The 22,513-nt window shown below is 40.2% G+C and overlaps 1 protein-coding gene across 1 annotated transcript in view; it reads right to left on the bottom strand.

Moving 5' to 3' along the window:
- The window catches only part of HUWE1 (HECT, UBA and WWE domain containing E3 ubiquitin protein ligase 1), a 1,366,532-nt gene that overhangs the window by 766,790 nt on the left and 577,229 nt on the right, over window positions 1-22,513 (bottom strand). The window contains exon 22 of the mRNA XM_068226019.1: window positions 9,948-10,136. Coding sequence (XP_068082120.1) covers window positions 9,948-10,136 — 189 coding nt within the window. The remainder of the gene's footprint in view (window positions 1-9,947; window positions 10,137-22,513) is intronic.

The following is a 22,513-nucleotide window of genomic DNA, read 5'->3' as shown; positions in this document are numbered from 1 at the left end:
AGTGGATGAAGATGTGAAGGTTATCTTTGACCTTTTTGTGTTTTCCTGTATGTCTCCCTCATCTCAGACTTACCCACAAATGTATTTATTAAGTGTTCTCATTCATGAACTCATTTTTCGATAATAACAGACATTATAACACGCAAACACTGTAGCAGTAGCAAACTTTTATGACTAGTAACTGAACTGAAGTTAAACTCTTAATTAAAAGCAACCTCTCTTTATCCTCTAAGGATATTTCTGCAGACCAGCAACCAGAGTGAAAATGACACTGTTCCAACTCAGACTATTTAGTTTGAGAATCTAGATAAAGTTTGCCAGCTGGAGGGGACAAAGTACAATTTTGGTGTCTGAAGAGCAACATGATTATCAGAAAGGTAAGACTACATAAACCATGCTTATATCATCACCCTTTTGCATCAATGAACAAACAGTATTAAGCAATAGAGCAGGTATCATTAGAAAACACCTAGCGTTTCTACTATATTTAGTAATTTTTAGGCAAATATTCTCCATTCTAGAATTTGCAATGGCCAGAACACTCTTTATTCAATTCAATTTCTATGCCCAGTTTCCTTGACCAAGGTATAATAAAGTGCAGTAACCAAATAAAATGCTTGCACATTGAAGTGTCAACTTATAAATAACATAGTTTTGAATCCGTATTAGCATTAACTCCACTAAGGTTGAAAGAAGAATCCCACTTTCCAATACTTAAATGTTTCTACAATTAGTCCATGGAAATACTAACTCAATTCAGCCTAAAGTCTAATTACGTACCTAAAAAATGTGCACATGATTTGTTCCTAAAATATGGAACATATTCAACTAAAAAATGCAAATGCTAGAATTGGCACATATAGTTAAAACGCTTGTAGTGAGGATGAGGTTGGAAAAGATTTTAGGTTAAGCTAAAACACATAAAATATGTCGATGTTCGAGTTCATAATATAACTACATCCGTGTGTGACGTGTTTGCACAAGGTGGTTTCCCTTTCTTCAAAAAATGCTGGATCAGTTACTGTTGTTGATTTATGTAAACTTTACATAGCTTAAAGCTGTCATTAGTGGACTATTATTTTTTACCTATATTTTTTTTACAAAGATTGGGGAAACTCCTTGAGAAACCAAAGTTGAAGATATGTCTTGAGTTAACTTCTTGGTTAGGCATTGTAAAGGAGTCTGTTCATGGTACAAACATACACACATACATACATTATCATTATAGACTGTTATGCCTTTCAGCGTTCAGTCTGCAAGCCTCTGTGAATTTACTAAACGTCGCCACAATCCTCGATTTGCAACTAGTGTTGTGGCCTCACTGAGTTCCGTACCCCTTATCTTTAAATCGTTAGAAACCGAGTCTAACCATCGTCGTCTTGGTCTACCTCTACTTCTCTTACCCTCCATAGCAGAGTCCATTATTACCCTAGGTAACCTATCCTCCTCCATTCGCCTCACATGACCCCACCACCGAAGCCGGTATATGCGTACAGCTTCATCCATCGAGTTCATTCCTAAATTAGCCTTTATCTCCTCATTCCGAGTACCCTCCTGCCATTGTTCCCACCTGTTTGTACCAGCAATCATTCTTGCTACTTTCATGTCTGCTACTTCTAATTTATGAATAAGATATCCCGAGTCCACCCAGCTTTTGCTCCCGTAAAGCAAAGTTGGTCTGAAAACAGACTGATGTAAAGATAGTTTCGTCTGCGAGCTGACTTCCTTCTTACAGAATACTGTTGATCGCAGCTGCGAGCTCACTGCATTAGCTTTACGACACCTTGATTCAATCTCGCTTACTATATTACCATCTTGGGAGAACACACAACCTAAATACTTGAAATTATCGACCAGTTCTAGCTTTGTATCACCAAACTGACATTCAATTCTGTTGAATTTCTTACTTACTGACATCAATTTAGTCTTCGAAAGGCTAATTTTCATACCATACTCATTGCACCTATTTTTAAGTTCCACGATATTAGACTGTAGGCTTTCGGCACAATCTGCCATTAAGACCAAGTCATCAGCATAGGCCAGACTGCTTACTACATTTCCACCTAACTGAATCCCTCGCTGCCACTTTATACCTTTCAGCAGATGATCCATGTAAACTACAAACAGCAAAGGTGAAAGATTACAGCCTTGTCTAACCCTTGTAAGTACCCTGAACCAAGAACTCATTCTACCATCAATTTTCACTGAAACCTAATTGTCAACATAAATGCCTTTGATTGCTTTTAATAATCTGCCTTTTATTCCATAGTCCCCCAGTATGGCAAACATCTTTTCCCTCGGTACCCTGTCATATGCTTTCTCTAGATCTATGAAACATAAACACAACTGCCTATTCCTCTCGTAGCATTTTTCAATTACCTGGCGCATACTGAAAATCTGATCCTGACAGCCTCTCTGTGGTCTGAAACCACACTGGTTTTCCTCCAGCTTCCTCTCAACGACTGATCGCACCCTCCCTTCCAAGTTTCCAGTGAATACTTTGCCTGGTATACTAAACAGTGAGATACCTCGATAGTTGTTGCAATCCTTCCAGTTCCCTTGCTTATAGATAGGTGCAATTACTGCTTTTGCCCAAACTGAAGGTACATTACCAACACTCCATGCTAATTTTACTACTCTATGAAGCCATTTCATCCCTGCCTTCCCACTATACTTCACCATTTCAGGTGTAATTTCATCTATTCCTGCTGCCTTATGACAATGGAGTTTATTTACCATCCTTTCCACTTCCTCAAGCATAATTTCACCAACATCATTTTCCTCCTCCCCATGAGCTTCGCTGTTCACAACACCACCAGGATGATTTCCTTTTACATTGAGAAGATGTTCAAAATATTCCCTCCACCTCTCCAGTGATTCCCTGGGATCTATTATGAGTTCACCTGACTTACTCAAAACACTGTTCATTTCCTTCTTCCCTCCCTTCCTAAGATTCTTTATTACTGTCCAGAAAGATTTCCCTGCTGCTTGACCTAGCCTTTCCAGGTTGTTACCAAAATCTTCCCATGACTTCTTTTTCGATTGTTTTTTTCGCTAAAGGCTTTACGTCGCACTGACACACATAGGTCTTATGGCGACGATTGGATAGGAAAGGCCTAGGAGTTGGAAGGAAGCGGCCGTGGCCTTAATTAAGGTACAGCCCCAGCATTTGCCTGGTGTGAAAATGGGAAACCACGGAAAACCATCTTCAGGGCTGCCGATAGTGGGATTTGAACCTACTATCTCCTGGATGCAAGCTCACAGCCGCACACCTCTACGCGCACGGCCTTTTTGGATTCAACAACTATTTGTTTCGCTCTGTTTCTTTCATCTACATACAACTCCCTGTCTGCCTTGGCCTTTGCTTGGAGCCATTTCTGATAAGCCTTCTTTTTAAGTTTACAAGCTGCTCTCACTTCATCATTCCACTAAGATGTTCGCCTTTTCCCATCTTTACACACAGTTGTTCCTAGACATTCCCTTGCTGTTTCTACTACAGCATCCCTGTATGCCACCCATTCACTTTCTATATCCTGAACCTGCTTGCTGTCTAATGTTCAAAACTTCTCACTGATCATATCCATGTACTTCCGTCTAATTTGCTCGTCCTGGAGATTTTCTACCCTTATTCGTTTGCAGACAGATTTCACTTTCTCTATCCTAGACCTAGAGATACTTAGTTCACTACAGATCAGATAGTGGTCTGTATCATCGAAAAATCCGCAGAAAACTCGTACATTCCTAACAGATTTCCTGAATTCCAAGTCTGTTAAGATATAGTCTATTATGGATTTGGTACCCCTAGCCTCCCATGTGTAGCGGTGAATAGCCTTATGCTTGAAGAATGTATTCGTAACAGCTAAACCCAAACTAGCACAAAAAAACCAGCAAACGCTTCCCATTTCCATTTGCTTCCCTATCTTCCCCACATTTACCAATCACCCTTTCGTATCCTTTAGTTCTATTCCCGACTCTCGCATTGAAATCGCCCATTAGCACTATTCTATCCTTGCTGTTGACCCTGACCACGATGTCACTCAATGCTTCATAAAACTTGTCAACTTCATCCTCATCTGCACCCTCACATGGTGAATACACGGGCACAATTCTAGTCCTAATTCCTCCAACTGACAAATCTACCCACATCATTCACTCATTTACGTGCCTAACGGAAACTATGTTCCGTGCAATGGTATTCCTGATAAAGAGCCCTACCCCACACTCTGCCCTTCCCTTTCTAACACCCGTCAAGTACACTTAATAATCTCCTACCTCTTCCTCGTTATCTCCCCTTACCCGAATATCACTTACTCCTAGCACATCCAGATGCATACTCTTTGCTGACTCAGCCAGTTCTACCTTCTTTCTTCCATAAGCCCCATTAATATTGATAGCTCCCCATCGAATTCCATTTTGTTCGCCAAGTTGTTTCCAAGGAGTCCCTCGCCTGTCAAATGGGAGTGGGACTCCGTTACACCCATAGGTCCGAGGCTTGCTTAAAATTACAAGTAATGAAATAATAATAATGTTTAAAATATTCTGAGCTCGGTCGATTCATGAAGCAGGATGCTACCCTACTTGCACATAGTCCAAATGAGGATCTCTCCTCTAAGGGGTTATGGACCACCGGTGGATTGTATAGTCCTAGCCGCCTGAGCACAAGTAGGGCCAGGACACAGAATATGTCCGAGATGCCCACTCCATTCCATAGCAACTGGTATCCCGACTCTCAGGACCACTTAGTAGGCCACTCAGCCGTTGCCCATAGTTAACGAACTAGGACGTGACTACAGCAACCCACAAACATGAACCACCTGTACATGGTAAGGAAATAAAATTAAAAGAAAAGAAAATCTCATGGCTGCGCGATGGGTATTGAAAAACATTCAAACTGCATACCACCCTCAAGGTGCTACTGTGCTTATTTTCCATGTGCTGTCAAGCTGACTGAGTGTGTGTATCACCCGGTAGTTCTTTGATTGGGTCCAGAGAGGAAATGGCAGGGAACGTAGGGGGTGATGTCATTGGGAGTGAAACAGACAGGAGGGCGATGTATGATGTGCTTACCGGACACTGTTTGGAAACTTTTCTTTGTAAATCCAGAATAGAAACCTCCTCCAATAGTACAGCAGAAGTACTTTGTACTGAGAATTCCTAAAGGCGAGAAATTTACTCGCTATAGCGGATTGTCGTTATATCTGATTTTTCGTAAAAGACAGCAAAACCCCCATACACATTAAAATTGGTATGAAACGGCAATCTGTTTGCTCAAAACACGCATTTTTGCAGATAATATCCATACTACAGCTTACTCGTTTGTTATATTTTTTGAAATCTGACACTATGTGAAAGTGTATGATTAATTTCATTCTGAAATAATTATAGTATCACTCCAGACGCCTCTGTGGCAAACGTTTCAGTTTTCTTCTTCGAACTGTGTCAGCTAACCTAACCGTATACATATCATGAAAACCTATTTCAAGCGCACATAGAAAAATGACAACCTCTTCGCTACAAATTTACATGGGAATAGTTAACTAGATGCGATAAAATATAAATTATCCTCTGAAATCAGTGATGCACTCTGCCATATCTTGAGGTGTATCACATTCTTACAAACGATCGTTTAATTCAGCCTTTATTTCTAACGAGTTAACAACTGCTATAGGTCATGTTATTTACGCATTTATTATGAAATCGTGTTATCCTGTAAGATTTTGAATGTTCTTTTAGAGAACAGCAGTCGACGGGTATTACTAATTGACTACATCGTTGCCTTAGAATGCCGACGAGGGGGCTCGCAAGTGTATAAAGCGAGAAAACTGTATCGTACCAAAGGTGAACAATAGCATTTTGTGGTAAATGTTTCAATTTTTTATTATAACTGTATCACCTAATCTAAATTAACCATACCATTTGTATTACAAAAACACATATTCCAAGCGCAAGTAGAAAAATTCATTCTTGCTATAAACTTCCATGGGAATAGCCACATCCCTCCTTCAATCCCTGCCATAATAAGCTGTACTCCTGTTCCCTCTTAAGTCAATCCAGCGTTGGTGTCCATAACAGGTGCACGCAACTTACGAAGAATATAGGGACATTCACTTCAAACCAAATTAAACAATAGATAACTACACCTGATAAAAAGGAATACCTATTCATGTTACGAATGTTCCCCTTCAAGCTACATACAAGATATTACCCACATTACTATTGAACAAACATAAATTATAAATCAATGTATACAGACAGCGATGCCAACTCCCAGATCAACTCAGGAACATTTGGTTGCTGTAGGAGCGACAATATAGTTCAGCATCAATCATAGCAGTTTTGATGTGTCATTTGGTTTCAAGTTTGGATGTGTTGTTCGGACTTCATCACTGTTTTAAATTAAGATTGTAAAGTGTGACATACCAGATTGTTTAATTTATTATTGGTTATATGTGTACATTATGTCTTCCAATTGGAGCGTGGCTGAAGATGACACAATATATATGGGATCGAAAATAGTCTCAGTTTTATAAGACAATCTACAGTAGAATTCCGCTGTAACAAACACCAGTAAATCAAAATTTTCAGAATAACAGAAAAATTTTTTCTCCCTTCCTTTTTCCCTATTTGTTGTGTGTTACAATATTTCATTTTAATGGATTTCGTAGTTTCAGTTTAACGAATTAAAATTGAGCTCCATTCTTTACCAATTTGACCATATTTTCTCAAATTATAACTAAAATTCATCCTGTTTTATGACAAACATTTTTCTTGTTACATTATTTCGTTATTCAGACGATATGATCGCCATTTTCCATATATGCACTGTACGCGATCAAGAAAGCAATCGCTTTTGTGTAACCAATATGCTTCGCCAGTCATCCAATGTAAGACGCGATTCTATTAGCTGAATAAGAGCGTCAAGTTTGCAATCCACCAATGAACGCTACGCTTTGTGTAACCAATAGGCTTTGCCCATCAACCAATGTAAGATGTCACACTATTGGCTGAGTAGGGTCGTGATGTTTGTAATCCACCATTGATTGTCGCATCATGCATTGCATGTTTCTTCTTCGTATTTAATTTGCAAAGCAACGTGTTTCTGTTAAGGTTATATCATTAAACTTGCAAAGTTCATGTGCAATTTGTTAAATAAGTTCACATCGTCGCAAATGGATAAGCATAAGCGACAGCAGTTTTCATTGAGTGAAAAGCGTAAAATACTTGCGGAAGTAGGGAAAGGCGGAAAGAAAGCAGAAGTATGGTATTAGCCCGTCAACACTTTCTACTTTTTTTAAAAACAGAAAAGTAAGATAGAGGAAAACGTTGATGCTGATGCCCTAGGTCCACAGTGTAAGATGATCAGGACAGCCGACTACAAGGAGGTGGACCAAGACGTATACAGTGGTTTGTGGAAATGCGGAGTAAAAAAATTCCAATGAATGGCCCACTGGCATGTGAGCATGCACGATCTTTTGCACGTTAGCTTGGGTCACCTGAGTTTATGGGTAGTGTTGGTTGGCTTCATAGGTTCCAGGAGAGATATGGCATATCCCACAAAATAATAAATGGTGAAGCTAATGATGCCCCAAAGGAAGTTGCGTCTTCATGGCGGCTGGAGACTAACGGATGCCTTGAAGGAATATTCGCTGGCAGACATTTATAATGCAGATGAAACTGCGTTATTTCATAAACTAATATAGAACAAATCCCTTGATTTCAAGGGAAGTAAGTGTTTTGGGGACAAATGTGCAAAAGGACGTATCACGGCTTTTTCGTACACCAACTCCACAGGGACGGACAAACTGAAGCCTTTCGTAATTGGGAAGTTTGGGAAGCCAAGGTGCTTCAAGGGGGTGCAACATCTGCCCTGTGAATACAGGCACAACTCTAAGGCATGGATGGCATCTGTACTATTCAAAGATTGGTTGTTGGACTTGGAACATCGGATGAAGGCCGAATGGAGCATGTAAAAGTTTTATTATTGCCTCCAAATACAACTTTAATTCTGCAGCTGCTGGATCAGGGTATAATTCATGCCACCGAGGGATAACAAAAACGTTGAAACAAGAAGGCCTCCAGCTCAAGACTGTTTTAACGATCACCATCTCACATTTTTAATTTTCAACGTGCTTCTTAAGAAAAAAATTCTTAACTAACATTTCATTTTGTATGATGTTTTTAATTCAATATATATATGTCTTACCGAGTATGACCCTATGTCGGGTCGAAACGTGTCTATGTCTATGTAAAGGCCGGTCTCCGCTGATTAATATTTAACAACATGTTAAATGTTAAATGGTGACACCATCAACATGTTAAATGTTACATGTTGAATACTGTTTCAATTAACATTGTGTCCACACTTAAGAAACATGTTAAACTTGATTTCCTTTTTCTATATGCAGGTAGTTCATTGTATCAATTTGTGGTAATACATTTAGGTGGTGTCTAGTATTTTCAAACAAGGACAATGGACTCAAATGAAGAGGATTACCAGGCGAGTTGGCCATGCAGTTAGGGGCATGCGGCTGTGAGCTTGCATCCGGGAGATAGTGGGTTTAAATCCCACTGTCAGCAGCCCTGAAGATGGCTTTCTGTGGTTTCCCATTTTCACACCAGGCAAATGCCGGGGCTGTACCTTAATTAAGGCCAGTCGCTTCCTTCCAAATCCTAGGCCTTTCCTATCCTATCGTCGCCATAAGACCTATCTGTGTCTGTGCAACATAAAGCCACTAGCAAAAGGAAAGAATATCAAGAAGATCTAGCCTTTGTTACTGCCACTGTCACTTCTTGCTACGATTTAGAAATGCAGTTTTATTAGGCACAGTTCCTCCCCTCATCCTGCTCATTGCTTCAAAAGCAAACCACTTTGAAGTATAAACTCTATCCGCTACCGCCCCCGACTTCCGACTTTTCTGAACTTTTTACAATTCTCGACTGTACTGGGAGCGGAGGGACGCTACGTTTTTCAATGCACTCGCAGGAACAATTATAGATAATTTAGAGTTCCTGGAAACTATTGGCTTTCATCGCTTTATCTCTGTATTCCTTTGATGAGACTACCCACAAACAAGGCCTTTCTATTATATCACCAATGAAGTCCAGAGTAAACTCCTTTCTCCACTCCATTTCCAACTATAAATTTTAGTACCAGTATAGTGCAGAGAGAATGACTCACGTGCACGTACTGTATTTGTAGCTTATAACAAAGAGAATGAGTACTGCGGAGTGTTGCAACTATAATCCTACTTGACGAGAAGTACGTCGTTTGCGTCGTTTAGGCTACCTGTCGGAATGGAAACAGCACGGAAGTTGCCGAAGCTGTGCCGACATCTCTTGAACAATGAATTGACATGACAGGTTTTCCTCCTGGAGCGGAAAACACGCCATGTTAAAAGTGTTAACCTCAACATTCTGAGTTAACATACAAAGTCAACTGGAATACACAATCACAATATACACGTCAATTGTAACACGTTAAATTTAACATGTTGGTGTTAAATGTTGATTAGTGGAGACAGGCCCTTAAGTCTCGTCTTAATTGGATGTAAAATATTATAGTATTGACTAGGAGGATATCAGCATAATTTTGTACAATTTTGTAAGAAGTTCAACCGGCAATACGGATCAAACATGCGATTCATAGTCTAACAACTATCTTAGTCAATTACAGACTATTCATAGATTGTTATTTTTATGATACTGATAATGGAATACATAAGCACGTTTGATTAAAGGGAAGCAGTTCAGACATGTCCCACATTGCACTTTTAACGATGTGGTGACTCCATTCGTATCTATGTTACTGTGCAACAGATCTACCCAGATGTCGTGGAGCTTAAGAAACTTGGAATACCATTTACCTCCAGACATGTTTCAATGCAAACTTACACCCTACAAGGAATATTTTTCATTGAATCTCTGTTCAAGTCATATACTGTACTTACGTCAATTATGAGAGTTTCCAACATGTTATCTCTCCACTTTTCACCGTTCCGCTTTGCAATCGTTACAAGTAGTTCACACACACGATAAACAGTATCTGGCACGTTGTCTATTAATCTCAAGCAAGCAGAGAGAGCTGCTTCTGTAAAATCATCCAGCGACTCCGTATGGTGGAATAACCACTTATAATCCTGAAAATGAGAAAATATATAATGCAAAGTGTAATACTGTTCCTGAGCACAAGTAGTATCAAACCAAATTATTAATATATTGAAAAACATACATATATTATAAAACTATAGCAGGACAACTCTATATTCTTCTTTCCAAAAGAAGTTATTAGAACATTCACTCCACTCCACTCACTCCCTCACACGCAGTATTTTTCTGAATCTGAATCGCAACCTAACAGAAATAAACACCAACGACTGCCAAACACCCTGCTTTTCCTCAACCCTAAAAGCATAAAACTCGCTGACCCTCAATGCATGCGCCTTTATAATACAAAGCTAGCCGCTACAGACTGCCAAAGCCGATAAGAGACGTGTCTAGACTTTCGTCTACCCACTGACAAGTGTGGGGCTGGTTTCAGAACGTTTGTTTTGACTTGTCAGCAGCGGCTAGATAGGTGTCCAGCGGCAGCCCGTTGTGCCTGACTAGTATATTTTACATCTTTATCGCGAGCAGGAATATTTTTGTGAAGGATTATCGTATTGTAGAAACACACGGAACAGTTATTACTGGCAAGTTTTCAATGGGTTCTCATTGATATTATGGTGCAAATTTGAAGTTAATGGTTAATGGACACTGAGAAATGAGGAATAATTGTGTGGCAACAAGAATATACAGCATAACAGAAGCGAACGCTCGGCGTTGGCGTAACGAAAGAGGTCGCATAAAAAAACGTACTCTACAAAAAAAGCATCCAGTGCCCTGCAGCAAGGACGTCTTAAAGAAGTTTAAAATGAAATTGTGAAGTACGTGCACAAAAAACGTAAGGAGGCAGGGGCCGTAACACGAGAAGCAAATCAAGTGCGGGGTCGCGAAGTGGCGCAACAAACACAAATTCTCGGAACTTTCGTGGTAGCAACGATGGTACACAAGAATGATGCATCGTAATGGGCTTGTATTATGGCAATGCATAACCCCTGCACAGTGTCTGCCAGAAGCATATGAAGAAAAACTATTAAGAGCTCCAGAGATACGTAAATACATCCGCAAATGCAACATTCCTATTTGACCAGACAATTTGGCAATGCTTTTTTTTCCCGCCATTTGCTTTATATCGCACCAACACAGATAGGTCTTTTGGTGACGATGGGATAGGAAAGGCCTAGGAATGGGAAGGAAGCGGCTGTGGCCTTAATTAAGGTACAGCCCCAGCATTTGCCTGGTGTGAAAATGCGAAACAACGGAAAACCATCTTCAGGCTGCCGACAGCGGGGCTCGAACCCACTATCTCCCGATTACTGGATACTAGCCGCACTTAAGCGACTGTAGCTATCGAACTCGGTGATTGGCAATGCTGACGAGACACCAGTTTACTTTGATATGCAGCTGAACACTACGGAGGAAGACAAAGGGGCGAAGTGTATTGGTACGTAGTACATGAAAGGAAAAATCACGTACCACAGTGATGTGCATGCTTGCAGATACAAGGAATATGCCACCATGTCATCCTTCCCCACAAAAAATGCCAAAAGAGCAAATGCCGTCAGGAATAATTTTCTTATGCCAGGAAAAGGGTTGGATGATAAATGAACTTATGGTTGTATGGGTGTAAACAGTGTGGAACAGACAGCCTGAAACTCTCCCAAAATAACGTGGAATGTTTGTTTTAGATGCGTATAAGGGCTATGCCATTCACAATGCGAAAGAGGAAATCTACAAATCCAAAACAGACCTTGTAGTTATCCCAGGAGGCATAACATCATAAATGGAAGTGCTGGATGTGGTGGCAAATAAACCATTCAAGGACCAACTGAAGCAGCAGTACACTGACTGATTACTCGCTGGGGTTTATGCCTTGGCTCCTACAGGGAACTTAATGAAGCCATCAGTAGCATTGCTTGGAGAGTGGATTCTCACCGCTCGGGGACGATCTCCAGTGATTCAACTGTGGAGGGCATGGATCACAAGAGCACGTGAACACACTGGTAAACCGAAAACCCTCGAAATTTACACGATATAGTATGATGAGAACAAGATTTCTGTACGCCGAGAACATATTTAGGAAGTTGTAAGTAAAAATTCACTTTCCGTTTCCATTTGAATCACGAGCCACACCAGCGATCACAACCCTGTTTTGAATTACAAACTTCGGTGTATTGCATAACTAGAGCTTGAAGGGGCAATGCGGAGGGTAATGCGAATATGATCACAGTTCATCATGTGATCGCGGCACTGCCTTTACGAAGTGCATCCGATGGAAGCAGGCAGTGAATTACAGACCGCTGAGCAGCTTCCTATGCTTTCTCTGAAAGTTATCTTCAAATCCCGAAGATGGCAGCATATATCGCATAGTCTGCGCAAGTGGTTGATGCACAGAGCTGTTACCCTGAAGTGGTTATTTGACTAACTGCATGGCACTGTCAACAGTCGCATGTGTAACATAATATTGCTAAATGAACCAAAGAGGTGACACAATATCAGATAGCTGAACTCCTGTCAACATACTGACCGACAGAGGGCGGGTGTGTGCGTGCGTTTGCTTTTTCTCCAATTTTAAATTCATTATTCGATTAAAATTAAGATTTCAATAAGATGAAATTCTTTGGAAGGATATTCAGATCAGTGGCAATGACCTTGATATCTCCAGTGAAAGTTATTTGGAACTAGGCAGAATTTACATGATCTTAGTGTGTGTTTATTTTATCCTTATATTAAGGTTTGTTTCACATATAATATGTGCATGTATAATCTCACACGTTTTTAAATATTACTAAATGGGTTCTGTACCTATAACATCAAACTTTTCATAATGATTATTCATCATAGTTGAACAAAATTAGACAGTTTTCCATACAGAAATTTTTCACAGTACAAAATGCAATTTTTGAGCCTGAATTCATCATGTCAATTTTGATTTCAGCCAGTATTTGTCACCTAGTGTGAAAATGGGAAAACATGGAAAACCATCTTCAGGGCTGCCGACAGCGGGATTCGAACCCACTATCTCCTGGATGCGACCTCACAGCTGTGCGCTCCAAACTGCATGGCCAACTCGCCCGGTAATAGAGTTTTCAAGGGGTTGTTTATTGTTAAATACGTAATGCTTTTTCAGAAAATTGTGAATGCATTTGGAAACCTTATATGTTGGACTATTACGGCAATTAATGACTGGACGTATTGCAAACTCTTTTAAGAACCTTAGGCAAGGCTCCTGCTACTGGGATGTTGGAGTCCATGCTGATAAGATTCTGCTGGTCCCGCTCGGTAAAAAGAAATGTTGATTTCTGATTTAAGGCCTTTAAATTACGTTGTACTCTCACCAATGGATCTTTACCCACCACTGTATAACTATACATACATACATACATACATACATACATACATACATACATTATCATTATAGACTGTTATGCCTTTCAGCATTCAGTCTGCAAGCCTCTGTGAATTTACTAAACGGCACCACAATCCTCGATTTGCAACTAGTGTTGTGGCCTCACTGAGTTCCGTACCTCTTATCTTTAAATCGTTAGAAACCGAGTCTAACCATCGTCGTCTTGGTCTACCTCTACTTCTCTTACACTCCATAGCAGAGTCCATTATTCTCCTAGGTAACCTATCCTCCTCCACTCGTCTCGCATCACCCCACCACCGAAGCCAGTTTATGAGTACAGCTTCATCCATCGAGTTCATTCCTAAATTAGCCTTTATCACTTCATTCCGAGCACCCACCTGCCATTGTTCCCACCTGTTTGTACCAGCAATCATTAATGCTACTTTCATGTTTGTTACTTCTAATTTATGAATTAGATATCCTGAGTCCACCCAGCTTTCGCTCCCGTAAAGCAAAGTTGGCCTGAAAACAGACCAATGTAAGGATAGTTTCGTCTGGGAACTCACTTCCTTCTTACAGAAAACTGTTAATCGCAACTGCAAGCTTACTGCATTAGCTTTACTACATCTTGATTCGATCTCACCACATTACCATCCAGGGAGAACACACAACCAAAATACTTGAAATTACTGACCTGTTCTACCTTTGTACCACCAATCTGACATTCAATTCCGTTTAATTTCTTACCTACTGACATCAATTTAGTCTTCGAGAGGCTAATTTTCATACCATACTCATTGCGAACATCTTCAAGTTCCAAGATATTAGACTGTAGGCTTTCGGCACAATCTGCCATTAAGACCAAGTTGTCAGCATAGGTCAGACTGCTTGCTACATTTCCACCTAACTGAATCCCTCCCTGCCATTTTATACCTTTCAGCAGATGACCCATCTAAACTATGAACAGCAAAGGTAAAAGATTACAGCCTTGTCTGACCCCTGTAAGTACCCTGAACCAAGAACTAATTCTACCATCGATTCTCACTGAAGCCCAATTGTCAACATAAATGCCTTTGATTGATTTTAATAATCTACCTTTAATTCCATAGTCCCCCCCCCAGTATAGTGAACAACTTTTCCCTCGGTACACTGTCATATGCTTTCTCTAGATCTACGAAACATAAACACAACTGCCTATTCCTCTCGTAGCATTTTTTAATTACCTGGCGCATACAGAAAATCTGATCCTGACAGCCTCTCTGTGGTCTGAAACCACACTGGTTTTCATCCAACTTCCTCCCAACGACTGATCGCACCCTCTCTTCCAAGATGCCAATGAATACTTTGCATGGTATACTAATCAATGAGATACCTCGATAGTTATTGCAATCCTTCCTGTTCCCTTGCTTATAGATAGGGTGCAATTACTGCTTTTGTCCAATCTGCAGGTACCTTACCAACACTCCGTGCTAATTTTACTACTCTATGAAGCCATGTCATCCCTGCCTTCCCACTATACTTCACCATTTCAGGTCTAACTTCATCTATACCTGCTGCCCTATGACAATGGAGTTTATTTACCATCCTTTCCACTTCCTCAAGTGTAATTTCACCAACATCATTTTCCTCCTCCCCATGAGCTTGGGTGTTTGTGCAACACCACCAGGATGATCTCCTTTTACATTGAGAAGATGTTCAAAATATTCCCTCCACCTCTCCAGTGATTCCCTGGGATCTATTATGAGTTCACCTGAATTACTCAAAACACTGTTAATTTCCTTTTTCCCTCCCTTTCTAAGATACTTTATTACTGTCCAGAAAGGTTTCCCTGCTGCTTGACCTAGCCTTTCCAGGTTGTTACCAAAATCTTTCCAAGACTTCTTTTTGGATTCAACAACTATTTGCTTTGCTCTGTTTCTTTCATCTACGTACAAATGCCTGTCTGCCTCGGCCCTTGTTTGGAGCCATTTCTGATAAGCCGTTTACAAGCTGCTCTCACTTCATCATTCCACCATGAGGTTCGCCTTTTCCCATCTTTACACACAGCTGTTCCTAGGCATTCCCTAGCCGCTTCTACAACAACCCTGTATACCACCCATTCACTTTCTATATCCTGAACCTGCTTACTGGCTACTGTTCAAAACTTCTCACTAATTATATCCATGTACTTCTGTCTAATTTCCTCGTCCTGGAGATTTTCTACCGTTATTCGTTTGCAGACCGATTTCACTTTCACTACCCTAGGCCTAGGGGATACTTAGTTCACTACAGATCAGATAGTGGTCTGTATCACCGAAAAATCCCCGGAAAACTCGTACATTCCTAACAGATTTCCTGAATTCCAAGTCTGTTAAGATATAGTCTATTATGGATCTGGTAAGCCTAGCCTCCCATGTGTAACGGTGAATAGCCTTATGCTTGAAGAATGTATTCGTAACAGCTAAACCCATACTAGCACAGAAGTCCAGCAAATGCTTCCCATTCCCATTAGCTTCCATATCTTCCCCACATTTACCAATCACCCTTTCGCATCCTTCAGTTCTATTCCCAACTCTTGCATTGAAATCGCCCATTAGCACTATTCTATCCTTGCTGTTGACTCTTACTACGATGTCACTCAATGCTTCATAAAACTTGTCAACTTTATCCTCATCTGCACCCTCACATGGTGAATAAACGGACACAATTCTAGTCCTAATTCCTCCAACTGACAACTCTACCCACATCATCGCTCATTTGCGTGCCTAACAGAACCTATTTCGCGTGCAATGGTATTCCTGATAAAGAGCCCTACCCCAGACTCTGCCCTTCCCTTTCTAACACCCGTCAAGTACACTTTATAATCTCCTATCTCTTCCTCGTTATCTCCCCTTAACCGAATATCACTTACTCCTAGCACATCCAGATACATACTCTTTGCTGACTCAGCCAGTTCTACCTTCTTTCTTCCATAAGCCCCATTAATATTGATAGCTACCCATCGAATTCCATTTCGTTCGCCAAGTTGTTTCCAAGGAGTCCCTTGCCTGTCAAATGGGAGTGGGACTCCATTACTCCCATAGGTCCGAGGCTTGCTTAAAATGGTCTGAGCTCGGTAAATTCATGAAGCAGGATGCTACCCTACTGGCACATAGTCCAAGTGAGAATCTCTCCTTTAATGGGTTGTAGACCACCGGTGAATTGTATAGTCCTAGCCGCCTGAGCACAAGGAGGGCGATGACTCGGAATATGTCAGAGATGCCCACTCCCATTCCATAGCAACTGGTATCCCGACTCTCAGGACCACTTACTAGGCCACTCAGCCGTTGCCCATGGTTCATGAACTAGGACCTGACTACAGTAACCCACAAACATGAACCACTGTATAACTATTATCATTGAAAAAATCTTCTCTTTCTTTTTGTGTGAGTTTTTATCTAATAAGTCCAATAAGACTAAAATATTGTATTTTTCTATTTTTGTTTCCATATTTTTAATTAATGCCCCACTGTCTAGGATCAAATATTGTGTTCATTTCTTTAGTTAACCTAGGTAATTTCTTCTTTATTTCTGATCTTACATCATTCAGTACTTCATACGGAAGTTTCACATTTTTATTTTATATTTAAGTTTAGCAATTTAAGATAGACTAAATGATGAAGATTTCCTCTAGGAACTATATAGCTGCTTATAAATGTAACCACATAAAAGTGGATAGTATTGAATAGGTGGACTAATAAAATACCTTTGTTATTTCTTATATGAGTAACTTTCAATACGGAAAAATCATGAGGATAATAACTTGTAACATACCATTTAGTCGAGCAGCTCGTCTTCTTTCGCCCAAGTCTTCCCAGCCCAAACTTTGTAACATTTTTGTAACGCTACTCTCTTGTCGAAAATCACCCAGAACAAATCGAGCTGCTTCTCTTTGGATTTTTTCCAGTTCATGAATTACGTAGTCCTGCCGAGGGTCCCATACACTGGAACCATACTCTAGTTGGGGTCTTACCAGAGACTTATATGTCCTCTCCTTTACACCCTTTCCACAACCCCTAAACACCCTCATAACCATGCGCAGAAATCTGTACCCTTTATTTACAATCCCGTTTATATTTCTCCAATGAAGATCTTTCCTTATATTAACACCTAGATACATACAAAGATCCCCAAAAGGAACTTTAACCCAATCAACGCAGTAATTCAGAGAGGACTTTTCCTACTTGTGAAACTCACAATCTGACTTTCAACTCTCATCATACCATTGCCTGCTGCCCATCTCACAACATTATCGAGGTCATTTTGAAGTCGCTCACAATCTTGTATCTCATTTATTACTCTACAGAGAACAACATCATCCGCAAAAAGCCTTATCTCTGATTCCACTTCTTTACTCATATCATTTATATATTTAAGAAAACATAAAGGTCCAATAACACTGCCTCGAGGAATTCCCCCCTTAATTATTACAGCGTCAGATAAAGCCTCGCCTACTCTAATTCTCTGAGATCTATATTCTAGAAATATAGCAACCCATTCAATCACCGTTTTGTCTAGTCCAACTGCACTTATTTTTGCCAGTAATCTCCCATGATCCACCCTATCAAATGCTTTAGACAGGTCAATAGCGATACAGCCCGTTTGACCTCCAGAATCCATGATCCATGATATCTGCTATATCTTGCTGGAATCCTACAAGTTGAGCTTCAGTGGAATAACCTTTCCTAAACCCGAACTGCCTTCTAATGAACCAGTTATTAATTTCGCATGCATGCGTTATATAACCAGAAAGAATGCCTTCCTAAAGCTTACATACAATGCATGTCAAACTTACTGGCCTGTAATTTTCAGCTTTATGCCTATCACTTTTTCCTTTATACACAGGGCATACCTGCCAACTTTCAGAAACCAAAAATAGGAAAAATTTTTAATTCTTGGATCTCATCACATATATTCCACCACGGTCTAGGTGAAAAAAGGTCAAGATAAAAGGCATACATATCTACATTTACAATGTGATTTGATCATTAAATTTAAAATCTTAAACTAACAAAACATAATAATGGTTACAAGAAAATGTACACAATCATTCTCATTTATGAAACGTAAGCGAGTAATAATATTATGTCATGATGACACACACAACAAAATGCTTAACACCGTATTTTCTTGCGTAATTAACGCATTTTTGACCAAAAATACAGGCGAAAACTTCGGATGCGTAAATTATTCAAGGAATTCAGATAATTACAATTCATTTACACTTAAAAGATACATCAAATATAATATAAATACAACTGGTTCAACTCGTTTGCGGTTATCATCATTTGGCGTAAAATTAAGGCGCGAGATTTTTTTCAGAAAAGTCAAATAGGGTACATCAGGTAAGTCAGACACGTGGGATAGATGTACCAACACTGGAAAATATTCTTTCCATTACGAGCTGACAATATGACCTGAAGTGAAATAAACATGAACTAATAAAAGTACAATTCATGTAACGTCATAACAATGACATACCGGCAAAAAAAAGAAAACTGTCCAACATGAGAAGAGCTGGGCATCGAAGGAGGGACCCTGCTACTTTACCCCAAACCACTCGTATCCAATCTTGTACGAGTGACGAGTCCACCCAATCTTCTTCTTTAATACGAATGTGGATCACTCGCGGAAATTTTGCTTTAGGCATTGTAAGTTGCAAGATTCCTGCCATCAGCTGTTACAGCAGGCATTGCAGTACATCGTTGTTTTTTGCTTCCGGTAGTGCGTACGATAACACTGTATGTTTCTTTCTTATCGATTGTTCGACTTTGTGGCATATGGAAACTGATTGGCGTCTGACCTGCGGTTACTATAAGGGAGATCAAATATTCCTTCACTTTACACTTCTCAATCACAAAGCGATGAAAATGGTTTATTCGTAATTTTTTGCATGATGATGTTCGTCGTCGAAGAGGAAGTCCATTTCTCGTCATAAAATTAATCAAGACTCGGCTAACCTTCAAATCCGAGAAACTGATTCCATGTGCAGCGGCTATTTCTCATTTTTTAAAATACTGCATTTCGTGAGTAATGGCTTATTCAACGTTGCGTAACAAAATCATATATTTAAGCAGATCCTCCTCTACTTACGGAAACTTGCCGTTTTTTGGTCCGCGAAATGCTTTGAGAGACTTGTTGGCCGCATGAAGTGCAGTTCTGTTACCGCGGTAGCGCACGTTTCATTTGGACACTGAATACCTGCTGCCCGCTGCTCTATTCCCATATGTTTCGGCAAAACTGATCACAGCGAGCTTGTATGATGAAGTATTACTCTAATTCTGTGGACTGGCAAACAATTTTGAGATCACAGAATGTCCCATACCCGAAACATTCGTAAAACTAGTACAGTGGAATTTCCTGCCGGCTAATAACAGCATGCTGCCCTGTATTTGGAATGCCCGCTTTCACAATAGGAAGCCTACTACTTGTGCAGTTGACATCTTTATTTCGAAACGCATCCGGAGCTGCGTGATGGATGTTCGAAGTTGTGGGTGCATCAAATATGTGAACATTTCTTTTTCTCCACTTATGACCCAAAAATATTTGGATGCATAAATTACACGAGAAAATACAGTAGTTTATCAGACGGTAAAATGAACGAAAATTTATAGGTATCTCTGAACACTTGGAGACAAAGTTTGTTACATTTTTTGGCCGTAACGAGAAAATAAAATACCTGAAACTGTCACCGACACAACACCCTTAAAAACATTCAACTCATTAAAATCGTGCACTTAAATACGCGAAATAACCACATACAAAACAATTCAATATGTCCCATACATTATTAACATATGACTTTGGCAGTGTGGGAAAGCATAGAAATGCAAGGAAAAAAGTGGCCTACAACTCCGACGAAACTATGCACAGAAACGATGCTAACAGCGCGTGAACAACAATAACAAACTCATTCTTTCATCCTGATTAACTGAGTCGCTAGCACGCGCCAGCCTTTCTTGCTTGCAGGACAATTGCCGTGCCGAATCCCCAGCTGTATAAAGTGCACACGCTGCTGTGGCGAGCGGGAAACACTCACGAAATAAAGCATCAAATAAATATGCTTGAAAGTGAGATTTCGTAAATTACACAAGCACATAAGAATTTATCCTAGGGGAAGAATACTGGCCACACTAGAAGTTAGATATGTAAAAAAATAGGAGGAAGTAAAAATAAATTGGAAAATCGGAAGACGAGTTAAAAACCGGAAAGTTTCTGGGTAAATCGGAAGGGTTGGCAGGTATGACAGGAGTTACTATAGCAACTCCCCATTCATTTGGTATAACTCCTTCATGCAAACAATAATCAAGTGCTTCAAATATGGTACTATATCCCAACCCTTAGTATCCCCAGAAATCCTATCAATTCCAGCCGATTTCCTAGTTTTCAACTTGTGTATCTCACAGTATAATCCTGAGTAAGACCCGCACCCTAAATATGAGACGGAAAAATACGGAAAAAAAGAAATCAGATAACTTACATACCTATTTAATTTTCTTCAAATATACCACAAATATAAATTCCAACAGCTCACAATTAATAAAATCATCAAAAAAAATTGTAAATTAAATTGGTCCAATACTCATATCGTTCACAATTCCCCATCGGCATATGAAGTTTCACCATAGGAACTTTCGTCGGTGGCACCTTTCCACAAATGGTCACCTTCTGTACCGTCCACTGAATTTGAAATTCCACATTTGTTAAAGCTTTTGGACACTAGATCGTTGGGGATGCACACCCATGCGGTCTTGATCCAGCTGCATATTAGTCCCACTTCAGGCCTCTTTACTCGTCCGGTTGGTGTTAACGCGTGATCACCATCACACATCCATTCAGTGTACAACTGTTCCATTGCAGTTTTGAAAGGCCAGTTCATGCACACATCCAACAGCTGTAGAATAGAAATGAGTCCTTCAGGAATTATTGCAAGATCGGTCTTTCCTTTCCTCATCGTATCTTTTACGGTGTCAGTTGTATGTCCTCGGTAACTGTCCAACACAAGCATGTTTTGTTTTTGTATCAAAGCTACTGGGCGACCTTGCCAAACGCACTTCACCCACTCCTCAACTAATGCACTGTCCCTCCGACTGGACTCATGCGTTCTAAAAATAACATCGGATGGCAAGTTTTCCTTTCGGAAGCGTTTTCCTTTTCAGAGCCACATATGGAGTAAGTTTGGTTCCATCCGCTAATGTGCACAACATTACCGTGCATTGATGCTTTTCGTTACCACCTGTTCCGACGGCTACACTTTTAGAACCCTTCGTAATCCACTGTATTTTCCAACGGCACTTCAAAATAGACAGGTGCCTGGTCAGCACTCCCAATTTGCAACAACAAATAAGAATTTTGCTTCCTCAAATGAATAATATGATGCTAAAAAGCCGTTAATTTTTCTTCAAACGCCCCAGGGAGACGACGTGAAATAGAAGTACGTCTCCGAATGCACAATCCCTTTCTCTGATAAAAGTTTCGGATCCATCCGCGGCTTGCAGTAGAACCCTGTGGTTTGAGTTCTTTTCAGATCTCCGTGCTTTCAATTGACACATTTCACTAGAAACACCCTATCCTAACTCACATTTTTCTATCACAAATTTGTGGAGTGATTCTTCAATTTCTGGAAACACTGCACTCCGCCCGTGGAACGCTCTGTGATCGCTGTTACTTTTTGGAAGTTTTTCCATCTTCTGCCAATCACAAATACACGATTCATCAATATTGTACTTTCTGCCAACGGCGCGATTTCCGTATATTTCAGCTTCGCTAACAACTGTAAGTTTCTCACGTACAGTAAATGACCGCAGGCGCCGTTTCGAATCCATTGCCTACTATCGAGACAGCACTTCCACGGGACAGATACGGAACTCAAAGGTGAGCGAGGTAGAATTCTGTACCCAACAGTCTCGACTGTCGAAAAATACAGTATCCCGCGAGATCAGCTAATCACGCACACAGCATGCCAGCAACTTCTGTGAAACAAATGACGATCGCGCATCCGTAGCAGCGGCTTTCATATTTACCACATATTTACCCATATCCTTAGAT

Source organism: Anabrus simplex, chromosome 2, assembly GCF_040414725.1.
Source record: "Anabrus simplex isolate iqAnaSimp1 chromosome 2, ASM4041472v1, whole genome shotgun sequence".
NCBI classification, from domain to species: domain Eukaryota; kingdom Metazoa; phylum Arthropoda; class Insecta; order Orthoptera; family Tettigoniidae; genus Anabrus; species Anabrus simplex.
The sequence above is the reverse complement of the archived record's forward strand: the minus strand, read 5'-3'. Positions and strand labels throughout refer to the sequence as shown.